The following is a 24930-nucleotide window of genomic DNA, read 5'->3' on the forward strand; positions in this document are numbered from 1 at the left end:
AAATTTAAGTTGTGCAGTTAATCAAGTTAATTAATCAATTATTCAATTTTAGGTGCAATACAAATCATATTTAATTTAAAAACGATAAAAATGAATAAGTCCTATGAACATTATCAACAAACTATATGATATAAGGCACCTACCTGCCAGTTTAAGTCCGATACGTTTCCCCGGGGGTTTGATGAGCTCGATGTGGGTCCTTCGCAGCCCTCGCTCGGTGCACAGCCCGGAGTCAGTCGATAACGAAGTCTGCGATTTGAACACTGCAACAGTAGAGAGATTATTATTAACACTTTGAAACGTAGGACTTATAACACTTAAGTGGTGTACAATATATCTACATATACATCAGAATCTGTACTAATATATGATCAAAAGGAATCATTGTCTTGTTTGTGTGTTAAAGGCTCAATGCGCCAATACTGTTGAACGGATTTGAAAAAAATATTCATTGTGGGAAAGCTACATTATTTTTAAGTGACAAGGGCTATAATATTTTATCCCGGTACAAGAAGAAGTTTCTTTAGGACGCAGATGAAACCGCGAGAGAACTGCTAGTATATTTAATTCTGAAAAAGATGATGGACAATTTGTGTCAAGTTTGGCATTAATCTACACTTTGTAAACATTCACAAACATGTGTAATGGTCTGTAGCTTGCTTCTCTTTTTTATAAGAGCCTTAAACGTATTTACTTATAGGTACTCTGCAACGAAGTACTATAGCGTAAACTACACAATACACATTCCTTAAAACTTGTAACACAAACACCTCTAAAAACCAAAACGAAGCAATTACCAACATTTAACGATACCCAAAATACCCGCCATCCAAACAACTGTAATAAAATCACTCGTCCTACTTTCTCTAACAAAAAATGTCCTGCAATTTCGCCCCAACGCCCCACAATGGCGTACATACCATAGTTTTGGAACCAAAACATTTAACTAGCGGACTCACAAATCTCTGGGAGAAAGTTTTACGTGTAACTGCACTTCTGAACTGTGAAAATGTCTTATAATGCCAGCTATTGGTTATATCGCTAGTGAGTTGTGGCAGTTTGGAACTAATAAAGAGTGTAAGCTCTGTTATTAAGGAAAGTAGGGATCGATTTTATGGTGTAGCGTAACGAGTAGGTAGGTAACGATGAAGGAAAATCGAGCTTCCTTTTTGTCGTGTTTAACTGGTTAGTTTTATGTGTATAATTTGTGATTGGTGTGTGTAAGTTTGGAATGTAAAATTACGAAAGCGTTTTGCATCGCTTTGATGTGTAATGTGATCAATTACGTGTATGAAATGATGACCAAACTGAACCTCAATTTCTCGCCAAGTTTAACACTAGTATTCGTACGTTTTCCTTAATTGTTTTTCACTAAGTTGACGTTTATATCCTATTCTATTCAAAATCATGACAAATACTTAGTCTTATTACACCGTTTTACAAATAAAAACATCTCAGAGGGATTAGACTGTCCAAATCCAGAAGAGACTCTTTGTTTGGGGATAAAAGAAAAAATACTTTTTTGTTAAAATATCTGTGACACTCCCAATTTGTGGAATCATTAATCAACTTGAAGAAGATTGGAGCAAATATTTTTTTCTTTGTAAATGAAACGAAATATTGTAGTTTGCGTTTTAACTACGGTGTAAGTTATAAAAGATTTCCAGTTAAATTAATTGTGTGAAAGATAACACTATCTTACTTCTCTACTGTGGTAAATTAAGATAGGACAGTTGGCATGTCCAATATAATTTGTAAATTTTTACATGCCAACTCTCAGATGACCGACAGATGCAATTACTTAGAAAAAAAAGTAATCAATTTTAAAGAAGTTATTATCAAGTAAGCCTAAGTTTTCTAAAAGCTACAGAAACCAAACTCAAACAAACCATTAATTAAGCTGCGTTTATATTAGAACAGTATAAAAACATTTTTTTTTCAAACTTTCTACCCGCTTACGCCTGTAACTTAAACAATCACATTTTTGAATTTGTTGTTCACAAATTCAGCGGCTTCGCGGGTCGTTAGCAAAACTTGACGTTTCATTTTCAAAAAAGAAGGATTGCTTTTTATTCATATCTAATTTTTCTACGATTTCAAAGTGCTTTATGTTATTACTAACTGTTACCCGCGGTTTAACCCTCCAAATCGAAGGGCAGCTACTTCTTGATACTCAGCTCATAATATAGCCAACCAAGCCATCTCGTTACCAAATTCAATATCAATCGGTTGAACTGGTATGCCGTGACAGTGAATGATACAAAACCGAGAAAATTTTACTTTAAATTACGTCTACTTTAACTAATTTTAATTCTCTATAATTTTCCCTTCCTAATCTGATACAAGGTAGACCCAAGTTCCAGCCAATATCTGTGCTAGATTTAATCTTAATTGCCACAGCAGTTTAATCACGAAGACGTAATAGACAGACATTCAAAGTAACTTTCATAGATTTTTTTTTTACGGAAGAGCGTAACTTTTTCACTCTGTCAATTTTGGGAGTCCTCCCCTTTACGTAATTATACTTCTAACGAATATCATTAATATTCTGGAAGCATAAGCTTTGTCGTATTTTATGTTTTTATCCTTTTAAGGTAAAGATGGATTGAGTTTAATTTTGTTTGGATTATTGAAGCGTCTTGATTAAATAATGTTTTGAGGAAATTATTTTTCTTGCGGACTTTTAATGGAAGAGGTTTTCTCTCGGAGTGCAACTTTTTAAAAATGATGGAGGTTTTTGCGAGTAAACAATGTAAAAAGTATATAACCAAGAACAGGATATAAAACATTGTAAAACCGTCTCAGGTGGCCTGTTAAAATATTTTCTTAGAATGGCCATATCAAATAAGGGACTTCCTAACAGAAAATGGAAATTCTGCATGAAATTCAACATTAACGTGGATAGATATGGAGGAAGGAAATGACCAAAGAAACGATCGAAAGGTTCTGTGAAAAATGATTTCAGGAAAGTATGTCACTTGTCAGATGTCGTCATGCCGTCATATGGAAGAAGGAGCATATGCTGCAGACCCCAAATATAAAATGTATGAAGGAAGGACGATCATGCAAAACAAATAAAACCTCTGTAAAACACTCCAAATAAAACCACGTGACCTTCAACAATTCCAATATTCAAACAATAAATAATAAAGGCAAACTTTTTGATATGTTAATTGCTGTTTTAAAACAATAGCCAATTAACTTGGTACTGAAACAAATTCTAATTGTTCTCGTTAGAACATCCCCTCTCAATTGTATTACATTGTTTTAGACAAAATAATCTAGGTGCGTAATTGTTGATAGAATGTTTAACGAGTGCCTTCGAACAAAGGGTTTATTAATTTAATTTGTTTAGTGGGTGTTTTTGTTTAAGTCTTTTTTTGTATGTCTGCCTTGCTTTACTTACAAGTAATGTACCAAAACTGTTGATGTAAAGCGAGTTTTGCTTTTCAAGAAGTTTGTGAGGTATATACCCATAACCAAATAACATAAACTAAAGTGTGTTAGTACCTTTTTATTTTTGTATTTTTTTCTTAATTTTGTGAATGTGACTGATATTCATAGTAGTAGTCAGATAAATCTTAACTGTGAGTATAGTGGTAACCACTTAATTATAAAGTTAGTTAATCAATTAATTATGTCTAAGAGACATTAGGGACTCATCACTCTCATCTAGTCTGATCTAAGATGGCGTCTTACACTCTAACTAAGTATATGAAATGTAGCTAAATATAATTAACTGTCGTAATGGGTAAAGAACCAAAACCAAACCAACCTCTCAAGTATGACAAGTCAGACAACCAATGCAACTTTTCTAAGTTTGTATGTACCTTTCTAAGTATACCTTGGACAACAATGATGAATGTTTTAGAGGGCACGTTAAACTGTAGGCCCTGGCTGTCATTTGACATCCTTGGCAGTCGTTACGGGTATTCAGAAACCAGTAAGTCTGACAACCAGGCTTACCAAGGGTTATTTTGTTGCCAGGGTAACTGGTTTGAGGAAGTCCGACAGATAGTCACGCCTTGTAAAAAATTACTACTCAGCTGCATACGGTTAGACTGGAAGCCGACCACAACATAGTTGGGTAAAGCCTCAGGAGATGATGTACGATGTACCTAGCTAAATATTATTAAGTCTACAACCGAGCTTCCAAGGTAAGATCCTAGGGAGATAATTATTATCTAGTGGTCACTCAGCTGCCAAATATAGACCGTAGGTAATAGGGTTACCTACGGTCAGCTAACATAGGTAACTAAGTTCTATACTCTCGAGAATTATAAACTAATATCCTATATTAGAATGTATTCTGTACTAATATAATAAAGCTGAAAGTTTGTATTAAACACGCTACACTCAAGAGCTACTGAACCGATTTGGACATAAAGGTTATAACCTTTTTCATCCAACTTCACAGTGGAACCCAGATGACGTCACATATCTGAACTAAATAGCCACGTATGAAAGAAGGACTCTTCAAAAACCCCCAAAACATACTTCAACAAATTATATTATTGTTTCTGTACTACAGTGGATAAAACAAATTGTGTAAAAGCGACCTCGAACTGGGGAATTAGCCAGCATTCCGCGACGTATCATTTATCAAGAGGTCCAAATAAGAAGTATAAACATGAACAAGTAAATTGCAAGCTCTCGGTCAAACCGCAGATAAGGAGGAGATTTGTTGATAAGCGGGAGCGGATTGATGAATTTTGTGCTGTTTGTTGCACTTTTTAAAAATAAATTATAGGTATGAACCGATAGAACAACTTCCTATTTAATAACAATCTGTCAAGGTTGAAGTATGGTTATACATAAAACATTTTAATCCGCCTCAATCAATTACGCCTATCCGTTTCTCGTCAAATCGTGGTGATATGATATCGAGACATTTATTAATAGTTCATAGTACATAATTATTTTGATGAAAGACACTCTGGTTTAAATCGACTACTTTAATTCAATTGTAATTTTGTAATGCGAATGTAAATTATTTCCTTTCAAATTCTGTCTGACAACACTACTCTGTGCTTTACCGACATAAGAAACAGAAAAGCCGAGAAACCGACCAAAAACAAAAACAAAAAACAATCGCATTTGGCACACTGCATATCCAAAATGCGCCGTAACGGTCTCAACTGACATTAACACAACCACATATATTTTGGTCAGAAGCTTTGAACTTAATTAAAATTCTTCAGTATTTTACTGAATTAATTGGGCCATGGACCGGATTAACTAAATCCGTTCTCGCAATTTACTAACATTATTCATTTGACGAAACAGTTTTCATGATTTATGGCACAGATAAAGTCCGCACCGCGCTATGTATGAATTTTCATTTAGATTAATTTGTTTGTGAAATGTGGATCTGTGAATGAGTGTTAGGTTTATATGCAGTGGCTAACTTATTTGGGCATGACGCTTGGTCTTTCATAAAAGGGAAGATAAACCGTATATTGTACATGATTACTCCGACTTTATCAAAAAGATGAAAAAATTACGTCATATTTTAAGTGTTTAAAGGCTTGTAGAAGCTTCCCATAATATTTTTTAACAATTTGTAGGGCCTTTTAACCCGTTGTACACAATTGATTTTCTATTGTTTTACAATTAACGACACACAAGAGGTTAAACTCAAATAATCCTTCATTAAACTTATCATAACACAGTCTCACTAAACGTTCCATTTGACGCTACCGTCGACCATATCGTCGTAAAACAAACACGACGAAGACATGACAATATGCAGTGGAACGGAATGTGAGTGACATGGCGAATACCAATGTTTATTTTCGGTACGAACTGCAACGCTAATTAATGCTTTGAAAATAGCGTTTTAAGTGAGGAATATTAACTGAGAAAATGATTTTTAAACGAAGTATTTTTATCATGTCTGACTAATTATTATGTCCCAACGCAACTTGTGTGCTTATGTATGAGAACCACGACTCTCTACTTGTACTTTTAAAAGGCGCAAATAAAATAGGATCCTTTTCTCAAGAATATATATCTGTAGAATTATTAAGAAATCTTAATTTACTACAGATTCCAACACTTAAACAGAAAATAATGAGGCAACCATTTGGCGAAATATTAAGCTCCCATAAATATCTTCTAACAACAAAACTTTACTAAAATGATTTAGTTCCCCAAAAACATACCGAATACATTTTCTTCGTTAATTTGTAATTTTCGCCTTCTAATTGGTATTTCGAATACAATTCGAAAGGAAACTTCGCCACAATTTATAAAGGACTTGTCTGCATAAATCCGCGCTCATAACTTTTGATAACGAGTTGGGTTGCAGTCATTTGTACCCTAAACTTTCTCCCGTTTTCGGAATCAATGTTCCCGCCTTTTGTAACCACGGAGTAAGGAAAGATGAGCAGAGATGTCATAATGCAGGTAGTTCAGACGCTTTCTACTAGGTCAAATACGCACGGCATGACTTATAAGATTAGTTGTGAGTGAACTAACGACGCGTTTGGTTACTTAGAGCCATCTGACAACGCTTTTTGGTAGCACAAAAAATGTTCTGGTCTAAAAACGCGTAAAAGGGCGGAGACGGTAACATTCCTCGTCCTCCGCACACCCGCATTTTGGCGCGCTACTTTCTTAGGAGATTTTGTGTTATGACATCTCCGCTGGTCATTTCGTTCTCCATAATTCTTACTGAAGCTCTGGTACGATAGACTGACGTATATTGTTCACAACTCTTTGCTGGAGGTAAAATTAGATTTCGGGGGAAACAATGAAGGATTCAAATTCGAGTCAAGTGGTTGAAGTGTACTTCCTACTTTGCGATTTCTCCTTTCTGTTTAAGGATGGGTTCAATTGGCACCGAATAGCAAACAACTTAAAGTAATGGACTTTGTTTTCTATATTTTGTGTTAGACAATACATACCTTTTCACTTATTAATAATCCTATCTTACTTCTTATACTTGACATAATCATACGTCCTTTAAAATACACATAAAATGATGATAAAATTCTTCATATATTAACCCATACCACTCAAATCAACCACCTCTTAACAAAACAGATTTTCCAACCAGCAAGCAAATACCAATACAAACACAGACCACTTGAAAAAACAAGAACAAAGCAACCTATCTGTCTTTCATTAGAGGCTCTATTAATCCCCGAACAATACGTACTTTAAAAGTGGGGCATGGTCTATAATCCCCGTTTACTCGATCCTATAGGAGTGGCGTGCTATGAGAAGGGATCACGTAATCCATTACCATGGAGGAACGTGACTCTTTCAGAAAGTACAGTCTGTAGGTAATTTTATTTACCTTCTTGAAGATGGCGTGGTGTGAGGGATGAGATTTGAGCGATCAGTGGTTGGTAGTTTACTTTGAGATTTTTAAAGTGAAGTTGGATTAAAACAACCTGTAGATGATATCAATATATGGGTTGTTGTTTAATGGTTTTCCTGCGTATTTTGCAGGAATTCGAAAAAAGGCATAATTTAGGTCATAAACGCGAATCGGACAGCGGTTTGTCCGGCAATAGAAATTAAAAAATAAGTACTGTAAAAGGTACAAAATAATAAAAACAAGTGTGACTGTCTCTCTCAAAATTACTATTGGAAATATTAGGGATACATGAGTATAATACATATGTGTTATATTGATGATATGTGTAATAATCATAATTCAAATTCAAATCAAACATATACATAATACACCTAGATACTGCTTTTGTCTAAACATCTGACCTTCTATAACTTGGACCACACATCCAAAAGGAAACTTGTTTCGTTTTGTTTGTTACGCGAAAGTTTCCGAAGTTGACGCGATGTACTGTCGTCTTGTTAAATTTTTTATACTTTACGCGTTTCTAGGACAAGATGAACAAGCTTGCCTACTTACTCTCTTTTCCTTGTTTAGATAAACTTGTGAATTGTTTAGATAACATTGGTCTTTTTTTTCTTTAAATGGTAAATTGACAATAAATGATTTCTATAAATGTGAATTGTAGACGAAGCCTAAGAGTTTCAAACTGCTACGACTACGACGAAAGGGACATTTATGTGACACATTCTGTAGTGTCTTGTAAGATATTTAAGAAAATATAAGGTAGTGATTGTCAGTCTTATTGTACAATGAAAAATAATTTTCATCTACAACCCCTAGATTTCGCTATAGAATAAAAAATCACAAACACCGGACAATCTACTTCCTGGGAAGTAAATTAAAAATGTATTTTATAATATAATGTTGTTATTTAAAAAATCTTTCCACTGACCTAAGTTTGCTGTAATTAAATATATCACAGCTATGTAAGCAAAGGTAAATTAATTATGCAAATTTTCTCAAAAGAAACGGTCGGCGTAACGGCTTTTGACCTTTTTCAGGTATCAACCAATATTTAAATGATATTTTTTTGACTAAATTAGTCAAAAATCTCTTTCAGTCTGTTAGTCACTTCATGAAAGATTTTGTTATATTTCAAAGGAGAGGTCAAGATAATGATTTTGAATAAAGTTAGACTGATTTTATTTTTAAGTGACAATAAAATATTAAATTTAATTCAGCTTTTATTTTTTTTACTCGAAATTATTTATTTACCTTAAAATCTGTACATTACATTTTAAAATAAAATTTTCAGAAGCTTTTATTTATTTTTTTCTCTACAAGTTTTACGAAAAAAAAAATACAACGGCATTGCTTTATTAAACTAAATAACGTAAGTCAGTATAAAGGTAGTTTAACAAATAAGCCAAATCGTAATGTATGCATGGAAAATTACTATTCAAATGTAAACTAAGCTTAAATATTCATAAATCAACTGAACTGAATATGCCTGGATTCATTTAAATATAAATATTTGAATTTGATTAACGTGTTGCCTAATTAGCACCCTGTATACTGTCGCTGCTTTAGTAGAAAATAGAACTTGCTTATGTTAAAGCTACTGATCTTTTGTAGGACGTTCTCGCTAGGAGTTTTCAATCGACTTCTTGTAGGACGTGTGCGTGGCTCTATTGTTATCAGTGTGTTCTATTTTACATCTACAAAAAATCGGTCATCGATATCGGACCACACTCGACAAGGAACACGTCACATATATGATTCCTTTTAAGTCTGATGTGGACGTTGCGACGAGTCTTATGCCTAATGTATCATAGAATCTAATCACTTTTAGAGGGATGCTGAAGGGGTCAAACACCTTCATAACGTGTCGGCTCCAGTCTCACCGGCTGCATCTGAGAATCAGTGTTTCATAGAAGCGACTGCATATCGAATCTCCTCAGCCTAGGCAACCTGATTCCAGGCTAATGTGCTAATGTTGACATTAAATAGTCACCTGTCTATGAAGCAATGATTAATTTGTATGTTCCTTTGACTCAATTGAAAATTGCACCAGTGTATAAAATAAAACATTATACATGCCAAAACGGCAACTAAGACAATTCAACAACAGCAAACCAATTTCACTCAAGGAGTATAATACTGACTACTTTAAAATTCTTACAGCTAATATAACTGACGTATGAATAAGACTGGCTTCTCGCTACATTTCAAATTAGGCGGGCTATTCATGAGGTTTTCTCAAGCAAGCTAAGGATCAAGAAATATGGAAGTTTTGTGGTTTTCACAATTTTATCCTTAGGCCATTAAGTATGGTTATGCAGATGAATAGATTTGAGTTATTTTGGTGATGTAAAATGATTGGCTGAAGACATACTTGTAAAGATGATCTATGATTGCTCTACCTAAAGCTGAAAAGTTGTTGGTTTTCTTCGACACGTTAATCTTACCACTGCAACTTGTCCGATTTGTAATATTCTTTAACTGTTAGATAACCCGTAGTTGAGTATTTATGCTACAGGTCCCATGTTTTATAGGTATAAAGAGAACTTACACTGTCTCCTGTAATAACTTCAGCACAACTGAACGAAAAGTCACCAGTTACCACGATCTACCACAAAAATTCTAAAATTTATAATTGGAACATCATAAAACGCAGACATTTTGATTTACAAAGGAGATCGCCCATTCATGTGGCTAGTACAACACACTCAGATGAATTGAGTAAAATACCGGAATTAAAAATGTTTGAACAAGCTCCAGTTATTTGAATTTAATTAAACAGAATTTACGTAGTGCACATTGTACAAATTCTTCAATTAGCGACTAAAACATCCAAAGCTTTGCTGCTATACAAATTTAAACCCTAACCACTTGTAGATACGGTTGAAATTTGTCTGCAGCTACTATCTCCATCTACTTACCCGTTTATATTTCACAGAAATAATATTAGAACGTAAGAGGACACAAAGCTAACCCCGCTTTTATAATTAGTCACCAAAGCTCGTGAATCATTCAAACATCCTGCCTTGGTAAGAGGAATTCATATTGGACAGTGAATTGACAAAAAGGCTTAAGCGCCAATTCCTAAAATAAACTTCCCTCTTTGGTAGAGCATTATAAAAGGAATATGGCTGTTAGGATCTATCTTAATTTAGAGTGTGGATAGTGACAGTTGGTTAGTCTAATGCTGTCGACAGTTATGTCTAATTACTGTTAGTGAATTGAGGTTGGTTTGCAAAAGATTTTGAGAATCACAACTCTGATTCTGAGTAATCGATTTGTTAACCTGGATTTTAATTGAATATGATTGATAAAACTTTGTACATTGCATCGGTGTTGTTGGAAACGAATATGTATGTTTATGATTGCTTAAATAAAATTATAAGAGTATAATATGTAAATAAATAAACTAACAATCAAGTGCCAATAATAATGAAGGCCGAAATAAGTCTATGTATTGCAAATGATATTTCAACTGACAGAAAGGAGTAACATGCTTTTGATACCTAAACCAGGCGTTTGTTAAATTAATTTCTAACATAACCAAGCAAAACAACCCGTAATTATCACCCACCAAATAACGAAAATTAATTCAAAATTCAATGCAGTTACGTCAGTCAACATTTCATCACCAACATGTGATGAAATTTTGCAGATTTCCTGAACAAAGCTATGACCGCAATCCGGTAAGCTATTATTATCTACACTATGAAGCAGTCAAACATTTCAGTCAATCATCGAATTCTGGCTTCTATTTGTAATGGTGATTGCTATTTCCTATCCTGTGCGGTAAAAACAGGACAAGTAAACATTGGTTCATTTTGAAATCGTTTGTGGAAACACGGGTCAGTGATCAGCCAATCTGACGGACTCATAATTACCTATTTGTTAGTGTTTTACAAGGAACGACTGCCAATCTGATAGACACAGGTAAATTAATTACTAGAGGACTAGGTATTCTCCTAACAAGTAACGTTTTTGTTAGTGAACTGTCACCCCGATGCAAGCAGCAGAATAAACAACCAACTGGCCAACTGTTGGCCGATAATTTTTGTGTTAAAGCGACTAGTGTGCGCTGACAAGTAGCAAAATTCATGGGCATGTTGTCCCGGTGTGTGTAGGTCCAATCTTCATACGGACTATGACAAGAGTCCTCATCTATAACTTAAGAGTAGTACCTAACTTAACTACATAATACCAAAACTACTTACATTATTAACCTAAAGTCATAAAAGCCATTATTCTTGGAAGCACTTACGACATTTTTTACATTAGTAGCTTCCATAAAATACGTAATAAAGGAACGTGTGAATTCAAGTACGGTTAATATGAAAAGAAATGTTACCTATGTGCAAAAAGTTATTATGGTTCATGATGTTAATGAGAAGATATTTATTTCTTGATTTTATATGTATCGTTCTAATTATTTGTATTAAGAGAAGTGTTTATTGTAAACTTTATGTGTCCTATGTCCTATGTGAGACTATTGATTGAATGCAGAATAGAAACATTGTAAGGAAACCTGACCTTCAAAAGTCTGAAAAAGCTCATGCTTTTTGAGTGGATATAGGGTGCTTAATACACATACATTTTGCTTGAGCAACGGCCTACACCCGGGAGCGGTTACAGTACAAAGGCTAATTTAGTTACGTCCTTACCATTTTTTAAAAGGAATTTTATAGCAATCAGTTTATCGAAAGCGTAACACACAGACCGAGGTACTTTCCCATTTATCAGAATTATTAGTGACTTTGCGTGACTCTGCAATGTCTTATTAGTTCATTTGTTAGCTTGTTAATGCCTGCGTCAACAGAGTTCATCAAACTTTAATTAATTATCGCAAATAATGTGTAAGTGAACTAGAGGTCAGAAACGTTGTGAGACGAGACGAACAAACGTGTCATTAATTTTATGGATGCTACGTGGATGGTCCATATAGTAATGGTTTTGCGAAAAATAATATTAAGGTGAATAAGATACTGGACTCACTAAATTGGGGCACAATATTCCTATCTTTTTAATTTTACAAAAATGTGGATGCTTATTTCATCAAAATACATTCAGTAGTTTTACCGTAATGTACTCTTTCATCAACTACATAAAGACATACACATACATACAACCTTAGAAACTTTGCTTTTATCATATTACTAAGAAATAGGATTTTGACGTCGAGTAACCTTATATCAGTAAGGATGCGGGTGCAATCGCGAGAAACTATTTTATCACCTGTACTGGGATTCTATAAAACTCGATCAACAACTCGCATTTCACTTCGATTCGTAATGTCATTTCATACTTTAGGGGAGGTAGGGGAGGGATGGGCACTTTTTCACAATTTATTGCATAAAAAATCAGATTTTACAGATCATTATCAACTTTTATTGCCATTTCTTATATTCGGCTAGATACATATAATGAAAGAGCTTTCCTAAAAATTACAATCAGTTTCAACATTACGAGATATTTAAACGGTTTTATTTAGCTCACCCCGTTTGTTTTATTATTTATTCTTGGATCAAATTTAGTAATTCAAATTTCACCCTCTTCCTGTCAACCGATTGGTCTGAAATTTTGTATACACCTTTAATTAAATCCAATATGGCCGCCGGCACAAAATGGCACAGCCCCCTCAATATGGGTATCAAATGAAAGGGCTACACAAGTAGAATACTGTCAGCAACCCCAGCGGGGCGCAACAGGGCCAAGGCCTGCCTGCACGTCGATTCTATAAAATTCGAACAACAACTCGCATTTCACTTCGCTATTCACTCTCACTTCGCATTCGATTCAGAACGACCTTGATTTTGCATTCTGTAAACATCACCTAATCACTTGCGAAGTGAAGTGAGCTCGACATCGACCAATGCTGTGCTAGTGACTTCCCCACTCGACAAAATGTCAACCGAGATTAATCAGTTTTTAATTTTATCAGTTTTGACACAGAATTTTAGCTAAATATGATGTTTTAGTTATAATTTGTTATTGTAAGGAATTTGAGGCAGCTTTTAAGTATAAAATAAACAGAAATCTCTAAATTCGTGCTGTGAATATAATCTATGCTTACCCTACGAAAAAAAATACTGACAGCGCCAATTTGCCTTTCTTGCTGATTTTGAGGAAACCTTATACAAGGTGTTGATTTGCATTTGTGCCATAGTTCAGGAGGAGGACATACAATACGTAAATAATCGATGGGAATTACAGTAGATGGGAAATAACTAATATGCACTGCTTTTTTGTCATTGTAATGTCGTGGTATTTCCGAAGTAATCCAATTTTATGAATGAAATTTATGAGTGATCGTTGCGTATGCTTTGTGTTTGCGTTTGTGTGGGGGTGTAGCACGGTTTTAATGCCAGTAACATTCGCGCCAAGTTTAAATAAGGCTAGATGACATTTACGGAATTCCGAAAAAAAATTAAAGAAAAAAAATTACGTACCAATTTTTTTATTGATTTGGGTCGAGAATCATTAGCATAATTACCTCCTTGAATATGGCACGGATGCAAATCAACAGCTTGTATATTTTTTTACTACACCCGGATTGTTCAGAGCTTCCACTACTTCATTTATGCAACGAGATGCAGACGGTTGCGATAAATAAGTTCTGATGCCCTCTTTAATAACCTTCTGGTAACCGCCACTAGCCAAGAATGATAAAGTAACATAGTATCTGTGAAACAATAAATCAATAAAAAATGTAATACCTACTTTATCTGGATTTAGTGAAAACAAAATTGAGACCAATTTGGTTATTTTCATGCTTAAGAGAATACCAATATTATAACTGAAGTACAGAGTCTTTTGAAAACATATCAGCTGGCGGGGAAACCACATAAAGGGAATACTCCTTATTAAGAACTAAGTGTTTTTCTTATTATTGTGTGCTTGATTACAATTTTTCAACTATAAACTGTGTCAATACTTACTTTTACACGAGTTGTAAGTCCTTTGCCTCGACGTTTTGTGGGCTTTATCAGGGGCAGTAAATCAGACTCCAGTTGGTCAATTAGCTCCTTTGACAATCTATATATGCTCACATAGTCATCATCGCGAGTTAATAAAGATAAACTACGAATTCTAGCAGATTGTTGACGCTTTTCTAAATTATCTAAAGCATGAGCTTCTTCTAATAAAGATTTAAGCAAAAACATTCTAGCCATCGTTAAAGGTAGGCACTTAATCACTTTAAAACACTTAGAACTTTATTTAAACACTATTTTAAATATAATAGTCTCTAGATCAAGTTGGCAACGGTACCTGAAACAAGATTCTATAAAGGATTTTTCGCGCAGATTTATAACCTCACAAATTTTCACTGAAGAAGAAGAACAAAAATTTACAAATTATACATTACATGGTATGTCCAAGCCTCCCTACCATAGGGAGCATTGGACACTTTTGACTTAGTTTATGAAAAAAAATCGGTAAAAACTTTTAAGTTAAACGGTTTTATCTTATGTGCACTGAAAACTAGAAAATAAAAATAGTTACTTACCTGTCAACCTACGTAGGTGGTCCCGGTCATATTAGACTAAAATAAAACGTGGGGCCCATTAACTATTGCTGTAGTACTCTCTTCTAAAGGTATAATAGGTGTGGATTGCATCGACTTACTATAATTGTAACTGGAGATTTTGACAATCAATAATTAATAATAGAAAATACACATACCTTTCATTAGTTTTCTCTTTATAACGATCCGAAACCGCAACAAAATATTTAAGTACTTTTACGAGTGTTTGTTCTTGACAACTCACAGAAATGACAGATAGTCTATGGATGAACACCGTTACCAGTCGGTAACGTAAACTACCCAATAAAAAACAAAACTATGATCAGAAATCAGAATAAAAGGACCCCTTTATTCTGATTTGATCATGTCTCCCAACTGCCCATCTCTCCCTACCTCCCTATAGATAGACAGATTTTGACAGATCTGTCAAAATCTCGACTTTGATTTAGTTCAACTTGTCAACACGCTCGATAGTGTAGCGCTAGTGTAGTTTGACAATGTCAATCACGAAACTTTAAGGTAAAATTCCGTGGGTCGCGATTGTCGCAGCCGCGCGCGACAAAAGTCAACCTATGAAAATGTATGGCACCGCTGCCGAGGGCTGCGACAGTCGCGCGCGGACGACGAATTTCGTGAGCCGCTCGCGGCCGTACGCTTCTCAACATGGTCTAGCGCTTAATAACATCTATAGAATTTTAGTAAAACCAGAATTAAAATTTTGACAATGCCGCGAGCAGCTTACGAAATTCGTCGGCCGCGCGCGACTGTCACGGGCCTCGACAACGGTGCCATACATTTTCATAGGTTGACTATTGTCGCGTCCACGGAATTCTACCTTTAGATCGAAGTCGAAGTGAGAGTGATGTCGAAGTGATTTGTGATATTTTATAGAATCGACATACTGCACATGTTTTTCAAGAGCCAACCAAAAGTCAATGCAAGCCAAGCCACGTCCACAATCCGGTCCAATTTATGCACAAAATTCAATTAAATTAACAGCTACCAGAGTAATTCAATGAAAACAGATCCGCACTTAATTCCATAGCAAATTCGTTTGATGGTCTCACTTTGTCAAAATAAATTTACAATTTAATAAATAATTTATCATCAGCCATTGAATTGAATGTTTTAGGATCATCCAAATTGGAACGGAACGGAGTTTCAGATTGTAATCTGGTATGAAAAGTTCACGTTTTATTATTTGAAGATATTTTGTTAATGGGAACGTTTTAATGGGTAAGTTTCTTGATGACTTAGTGTTTCGCTTCCCGTATATTTATTTTTGACTTAAACATTAATTTATCATTCCAGTTTTATACAGTAAGTATACACTATTATAACATAAATGAAGAGTTTGTTTGATTGATATTTTCGGGAAGTAAGTACATATCTACGCGTCAAAAAGCCTATTTACCGGTGAAGGCAATTTATAAACCTTTTGTCCGGGTGCGCACAGTAGCTCAAGGGACTCGCATCAACACGTTGGCGTAAAAAATTACAGTCTACTAATATGGATAAAAACAAATTTAATTTAGTTTTGCGTCATAATCATACTGACATAATATACCTACTTACTTACTTCCCTGCCGATTTCGGCTATGGTGACTGCTTTCAGTTATCATTGAGAGAAGAGCTAGGATGATCAGCTCTTCTATGCGCCCTTTGATGACTGCAGAGCCCTATTTTATGTGTAAACGTGCGCGAGCATTGGCTGCACGTTAGGATACCGTCCACGTAGTTATAATGAATGGCTGCTGTTGTTTTAGCCTTAAGAGCATCACGCTTCGCATCCAGTGAGGATTTCCTTTGCTCTTCGAAATCTTTGATCGCAATTTTAAGTAGGCCTCTCCATTCAGGGCGGCAAATGGCTTTTGTCTCCCAGTTCTGAGGATCAATGTTGCACTTTTTCATGTGTCTTTTCTGAACATCCTTGAAGCGTAAGAACTGGCCACCTTGTTTCCGTCTGCCGTTCTGGAGTTCAGAAAAGAAGATGCGTTTGGCCACCCTATCATCATCCATGCGCAAAACATGACCGCACCATCTGAGCTGTCGCCGCATCAGGTACGCTTCTATGCCGCAGACATTCGCGCGTCGTAGCACTTCGGTATTTCTAATCCGATCCGACCATTTGATTTTCAGAATGTCTCTTATGCACTTTAGATGAAATCGGTCCAGCGCCCGTATATGTTTCCGATAGAGGACCCATGTTTCAGCCGAACTAATATACCTAAGTAAAATCTAGCAATACACCGCACGTGCTTAATTTTTTTTATTTAAAACACAATTTTCTTAAATCTCGAACATTTATCAGTAGAAAATTAATTATGTCCCTCGTTAAAGACCACCCACAGTCATTTACTTCTCAAATCACCAACGCAATGTTATTTATTTTCTTTATTACAATTTTAATCAAAATTTTCCAACATCTGAAACCCGAATAATGCTGAAAGGTCCAACATACTGAATTAGACCGATACCTATCTTCGAAATTTTAGTAATGATGACAACAGCTGCGAGTTATCACTTCAGAGACACGATATACGAAATAAAAATGTGCAGAAGTACTGCATTTTATTTCGTATAACCTCTACTAATAACTATATATCTTAATATTCTAACTTACTTTATACTCTAATAACTATATATATAACCTCAACTCAACAATCGGTAACAAGTAAAAAGTGATAACTGTACATACTTATGGTAAAAAGTGCACAAAAGTAATATTGTAACTAAACAAAGAACATAATATAACATACCATTACCAGTTAAGAAAAAACTTACGTGGGTACACTCACAAAAAAAAGTCAACTTATATTTAACTTTAACCCGTATTTCATTTCACAACCAGACTAATTTTGACAAAATGCAATGACGGTATAAGAATGTCGGTGTATTACACCCGATTTTTTTTTACGTTGGGCGCTATTTGTTACGGGTTTTTCATGCACAATGAAACGAGATCAGTGATTACCACCGTATATTATCAGAACCTTAAAACTAGCCACTCACAGAATACCTAAGCTTAAACTAACTTAATCTAATTTGGACGCCAGGAGAGTTAATTATGGTGAACTCTGCCAACACCTATGCCCGGTAGCTCCGTATTCAGGGATAATCCTTATGATAGGTATATCTAAGATTTCGTTCTTAGGTCTTATTAAGATCCAAACTCAAAGGGCGTTGCGTGAGGCTAAAACAATGACAATTGAAATGGTCAGGACCTGAATATGAAGTAATCTATAGATGTCCTAACCCTTAAAACTAGCACTTACCCCTGTTCGGATTACACAAGCACAATCACTATTATCTTAATGTGTGAATCACTTTAACATAATCTTATTTATACTATGCCGGTAGATAGTAGCTCACAATGACCACATCAACATAGGTCCGTCCTCTTTGAGATAAATGTCGCAAGTGGAGTTTGGACTTATGTGCCACCCTCACGCGATAGAATGCATTACAACGGATTGGACACCCAAAAAGGCAAAATAAGCTACCAAAAGTATTGCGCGATGTTAGGATCGAACTCAAGCCTCCTCGCTATCGATGCCCAAGCGTTAACCGTTTAGCCACCGCGGCGCTTGTCAAGCCTAACGAAAATAAAGGTCACATTCCAATCAATGACCATAACATATACCCTTACCTACAAAAAAAAATTCTGTATACATACAATCCTTCAGATCCTTAATATGCCACATTCCAATAGGTTTACCAAAATATTATTTAAACGAAAAACAGTTTCTGATAACTTTTCCGTCACTATAGCCTTCTCAAACTTTGGTGCTAATTTGGCCATAAATTTCTTATTAGCATTAGAAAGGTACTTAGTCCTTTTCCAGATGACGTCGCCTACTTTAAAGGATCCCTCATTGCGCTTATTGTTGTATACATTGCTACTCTTCATATGAGACCTCTTCATATTAACCTGTACAGTTCTAAACACATTATTTCTTACTACTTGTCTATCGATAAACGGTTTAGTATTTACTACCAAGTTATTTATATCTGAACTGAAGTTCCATCCGGTATCAGAATTAGATATAGATGTTTCTCTGCCTAGAAAAAGGTACGAAGGCGTATAACCAGTAGTTTCATGAACAGCGGTTCTTATGGCGTGTGCGATTTCTTTAAGGTTGACGTCCCATTCATTGTGCTTCTTTGACTTAATGTACGAAGATATCATAGTACCTATGACCCTATTCACCCGCTCTGTAGGATTACTTTGTGGGTGGTAATTTGGAGTGAACCAAATTCTATAATTATATTTTAACGCTAAATCTTTAAAATATTTGAGGCAAACTGTTTGCCATTATCACATATAATAGCTTTTGGGGCGCCGAAAAGCAAAATCTGACTTTCAAGATTTCGCAAATTTTCTCTGTCTTCCCCGTGCGAAGAGCAAAATTAAAGTAAACTTACTGAACCAGCAGGTAATTACCAAAAGCATAGTATTACCAAGTTTACTCTTCGGAAAGGGACCCATTAAATCTAATGATATAACCTGCCAAGGGCCTGTGACCACCCTATGTTGACCCATGTGGGGGTAACTGTTGTGCAACTTTAAATTTTGCACATACATCACAGGACTTAATGTATTGCTTAACATCCTGAATCATATTCGGCCAGTAATAGAATTGCTTAATTCTGAAAGTCGTTTTCCGGATGCCTAAATGACCCGCTGTAGCCTCATCATGACATTCTTTTATTACTTTGTTACGCAATCCCGTTGGTACAAAACTTTCCAAATAGACTCACAATTAGGATATTGTCTAAGCCTCACTTTTTAAATAAAAGACCATCTTTGACATTCCAACTTAAATCACGTTCCTGACCACTCAAAATCTTGTTTACTTTCGATTTGTACCAATCATCTTTGTCTATTTCACCTATTTTGATTGCATTGATTTCTGTACACAATTCTATTGAACGAGAGAGTGCATCGGGCACTGTATTACTCTTTCCCGGTCTGTGGACGACCTCAAAATCAAACTGCTGAAGTTTCATGGCCCACCTGGCTAGCCGCCCATGAGGGTCTTTCATTTTGTGTAACCATTGCAATGCACTGTGATCCGTTATTACGGTAAACTTTGTCCCATCTATATAAGGTCTAAATTTTTCGATGGCATAAACTACACTTAATAATTCTCTTTCTGACGTAGAATATCGTTTTCCCTGTCCGAGAGTTTCCTACTTAAGAACGCTATAGCTTGCTCTTTTCCATCAACGTTTTGGCAAAGTACCGCCCCGATACCCTTACTAGACGCGTCACACTGAACTATAAATGGCTTACTATAATCTGGACAAGACATTACAGGTGTCGTCGTAAGACGTGTTTTGAGCTCTGTAAATGACTTTTCTGCTTCTTCATTCCATATGAACTTTCTATGTTTCTTTCCTTTGGTAAGATTATGCAAAGGTGCTGCTACCATAGAAAAATCTTTTACGAAGCGTCTATACCAGCTTGCTAGTCCAATAAATCGCTTTAGCTCCGTAATATTTCTAGGTCTAGGAAAATTTAGTATGGCGGAAACTTTATCAGGATCCGTGCGAAGTCCATCTTTGTCTACGATGTAACCTAAAAACTTCAAGCTTGGCCTAGCAAACTTGCATTTATCTACATTAATAGTCAAGTTAGCATCTTTTAAAATATGCATGACTTTCTCCAATACTTCCATATGCTCTATGAAATTAACCGAACAAATGACAATGTCATCCAAATATGCCCAAACTTTCCCCTCCAATGCATGAAACAAAATGTCCATCAGTCTCTGTTGAGTCTGAGAAGCATTCACTAGACCGAAGGGCATAACTTTGAAGTGAAACAAGCCCCGTCCTGGTACAGCAAAAGCAGTCTTTTCTTTACTCGATTCACATAAAGATATTTGCCAAAATGCTGATTTTAAATCAATTGTGCTTAAGAATTTGGCGTTTTTGAGATGATCTAATATGTTCGATACTCTAGGCAGAGGATATGTATCTCTCTTTGTCACCTTGTTGACCTGTCTACTATCCAAGCACAACCTATTCTCCCCATTTGGTTTTTTAACTATCAGAACTGGTGAACACCAAGGACTGTGTGACGGTTCTACAACATCTTTTTCTAACATATCATCCAATTCACGTTCAATTTCACGTTTAATTACCGGCGAGAAATTGTACTGCTTTTGATGTATTGGCTTACAACCACCAGTGTCAATTTCATGTTTAATAATATTTGTGCGTCCTAATCCTGAGCCAATTGTCTGTTTCATTATCTCAATCAACCTATTCAAGAGTTCTTGCTGCTCTATACTTAAATCTTCCCTTGAAACCACACATGGTTCTTGTAAGGATAAAGCGTTGATCATCCGACGGCAATCCGACTTTTCTCCTTTAAAATCAATGAAGATACCAAACCTAGCAAAGAAATCTTTTCCTAATAAAACTTTCTGTGACAAGTTCGGCATAACCATCATCTTTACTACATTAAAGCGCCCATTGAATTTGACCGGAACATCTATAATTTCAGTAATATTATGACGATTACCATCGGCGGTAGCTACCTGTACGTCCTTAGAGCGATATGTTTTTAAGCCTAGACCTCTTAAAGTTTGAGCTAAATCTCTGTTAATAACAGTTCGATTAGCCCCTGAGTCCAAAAGCGCTATATGTGTAATGCCCAAAATGTCGATAAGTACATAGTCCCTATTATCATTATCTCTTTCTAAAACTACTGGGTTCAATTCCCGCGAGACATAAACTTCTTTACCGTCCTAAGCCAGTCCTGCCACTCCTTACTATGTTTATCTAGGGGAAAGTTTATTTGGCAGGATTCATACTTTCCCCTGTGGCGTTTCCCTTACATACGCAATCTTTAGAAGTCACTCCAAAACGACCACATTTGTAACAAAACAATCGTTGCTTAGGAACACTACATGACCTAAATAAGTGCCCTACCTCCCGACAATTCCAACACCTACCTGTTATAAGCCTTTGAGCGCTGGTTGTGACGTTATCTATTTCAATTTTGCCGAAACTTCGTTAACATTTTGCTGGTTCCCGGCAGTGAATTATTTTTATAAGCTAAATCTGGTTCTAAGTTGATTGTGTGAGACTTAGGTTCTTCAAACCTATCACAATTGATTTTGGTTCTTTCGACTATCCTTAAAACCTCTACTATTTCAGCGACCGAAAAGAACACATCCCTGCAGATCGCTCTTTGATAATATGGCTGTATGTTTCGTAAGATTATAGATATTTTTTCCTGTTCCGTAATCGGCAATGGCAAGCGATTAAACATGTTTTGAAGGGTTGACATATAAATAGCTATAGATTCGTCTTTACCTTGCGTCCTTGCCTTTATTTCCGCTAACAAGTCATCCTGATAAAACGGTGATTGAAAAGTTCTTTTTAATAAGACCACTAATTCCTTCCAATTTGTAGCATGAACTTTATTAGCTCTAAACCATATCAAGGCGTCACCCTTAAAAAAATCTATCGCATAACGCCACAAGTCCTCATCAGTCGCATTCCTAGCCTCTTTAATTTCATTAACACGCTCAATAAATGCATTAACACTGACTTTATTGTCCGCAGAGAAGTAAACACCCCACTGACTAATAGGTACCAGTTTCCGTTTGGGTGTATCTATGTCCAAGGTTGAAGTTTTAAATAACTTTGGTCTCATTTTGTCAGAATTCTCCTCGGTATCAATTTGTAGTTTTTTTACAATATTATCCCCAACCTCACCCAAGGTTTCGTGTAACAATTGTTTAATCTCTGGAGTAATTTCATCCTTCTGAACTTCAGCGTCATCCTTTGACTCAAGCTTGTCCAATAACATTTGACAACGCGTGGAAAGTTCGACCTTAATATTATCCTCGGCCGCGTTCCCACTCGAAATAAGTTCTAACCTATTTTTAACGTGATACAACCGCGATACTAATCGTTTAAATAAGTGTCTATCCGGTTTCTCTGTTATTTCATTAATATACGTGGCTAACGTTGTTAATTTGGACTTGCAGTGTTTTAATTCCGCCTCCGGTGATGCTAGTACTTGTCGAGGAGCCTTGATTTCATAATTTACTAACCCCGACTGCTCGGTAATGAGCAGTTCCTTCAAAAGTTTCTTCAATAAATCAACATTGCCCTTTATGGAGACTCCTCTCGATTGAAGTTCAAACTCTAATTCCTCTTTTAACAAATAATAAGGATCCATAACGAATACTTAAACAAATACGAACGGTAAATGTGAGCTAATATCCACCGTAATTACAATAATATTAACGATACTTATCTATTTTCCTACTTTACAACAATATTTGAACGAAGAAATCGCCGGTACCTTTCTAAACTAATCTTCAATTAAAATAGTTAAGCTACTTCGGTACCGTCAAGATAAAAACAAAACCTCTACTAATAACTATATATCTTAATATTCTAACTTACTTTATACTCTAATAACTATATATATAACCTCAACTCAACAATCGGTAACAAGTAAAAAGTGATAACTGTACATACTTATGGTAAAAAGTGCACAAAAGTAATATTGTAACTAAACAAAGAACATAATATAACATACCATTACCAGTTAAGAAAAAACTTACGTGGGTACACTCACAAAAAAAAGTCAACTTATATTTAACTTTAACCCGTATTTCATTTCACAACCAGACTAATTTTGACAAAATGCAATGACGGTATAAGAATGTCGGTGTATTACACCCGATTTTTTTTTACGTTGGGCGCTATTTGTTACGGGTTTTTCATGCACAATGAAACGAGATCAGTGATTACCACCGTATATTATCAGAACCTTAAAACTAGCCACTCACAGAATACCTAAGCTTAAACTAACTTAATCTAATTTGGACGCCAGGAGAGTTAATTATGGTGAACTCTGCCAACACCTATGCCCGGTAGCTCCGTATTCAGGGGATAATCCTTATGATAGGTATATCTAAGATTTCGTTCTTAGGTCTTATTAAGATCCAAACTCAAAGGGCGTTGCGTGAGGCTAAAACAATGACAATTGAAATGGTCAGGACCTGAATATGAAGTAATCTATAGATGTCCTAACCCTTAAAACTAGCACTTACCCTGTTCGGATTACACAAGCACAATCACTATTATCTTAATGTGTGAATCACTTTAACATAATCTTATTTATACTATGCCGGTAGATAGTAGCTCACAATGACCACATCAACATAGGTCCGTCCTCTTTGAGATAAATGTCGCAAGTGGAGTTTGGACTTATGTGCCACCCTCACGCGATAGAATGCATTACAACGGATTGGACACCCAAAAAGGCAAAATAAGCTACCAAAAGTATTGCGCGATGTTAGGATCGAACTCAAGCCTCCTCGCTATCGATGCCCAAGCGTTAACCGTTTAGCCACCGCGGCGCTTGTCAAGCCTAACGAAAATAAAGGTCACATTCCAATCAATGACCATAACATATACCCTTACCTACAAAAAAAAAAAATTCTGTATACATATTTTTTTTTTACAATCCCTTCAGATCCTTAATATGCCACATTCCAATAGGTTTACCAAAAATATTATTTAAACGAAAAACAGTTTCTGATAACTTTTCCGTCACTATAGCCTTCTCAAACTTTGGTGCTAATTTGGCCATAAATTTCTTATTAGCATTAGAAAGGTACTTAGTCCTTTTCCAGATGACGTCGCCTACTTTAAAGGATCCCTCATTGCGCTTATTGTTGTATACATTGCTACTCTTCATATGAGACCTCTTCATATTAACCTGTACAGTTCTAAACACATTATTTCTTACTACTTGTCTATCGATAAACGGTTTAGTATTTACTACCAAGTTATTTATATCTGAACTGAAGTTCCATCCGGTATCAGAATTAGATATAGATGTTTCTCTGCCTAGAAAAAGGTACGAAGGCGTATAACCAGTAGTTTCATGAACAGCGGTTCTTATGGCGTGTGCGATTTCTTTAAGGTTGACGTCCCATTCATTGTGCTTCTTTGACTTAATGTACGAAGATATCATAGTACCTATGACCCTATTCACCCGCTCTGTAGGATTACTTTGTGGGTGGTAATTTGGAGTGAACCAAAT

General features: G+C 35.7%; 1 protein-coding gene across 4 annotated transcripts in view; it reads right to left on the reverse strand.

Moving 5' to 3' along the window:
* Nucleotides 1-24930, reverse strand: part of Grip (Glutamate receptor interacting protein) — a 278531-nt gene that overhangs the window by 155856 nt on the left and 97745 nt on the right. For all 4 annotated transcript variants that reach the window (XM_021326289.3, XM_021326288.3, XM_021326293.3 and 1 more), the window contains exon 4: nucleotides 144-263. In XM_021326289.3, coding sequence (XP_021181964.3) covers nucleotides 144-263 — 120 coding nt within the window. The remainder of the gene's footprint in view (nucleotides 1-143; nucleotides 264-24930) is intronic.

This window comes from Helicoverpa armigera, chromosome 4 (genome assembly GCF_030705265.1).
Source record: "Helicoverpa armigera isolate CAAS_96S chromosome 4, ASM3070526v1, whole genome shotgun sequence".
Classification (NCBI taxonomy): domain Eukaryota; kingdom Metazoa; phylum Arthropoda; class Insecta; order Lepidoptera; family Noctuidae; genus Helicoverpa; species Helicoverpa armigera.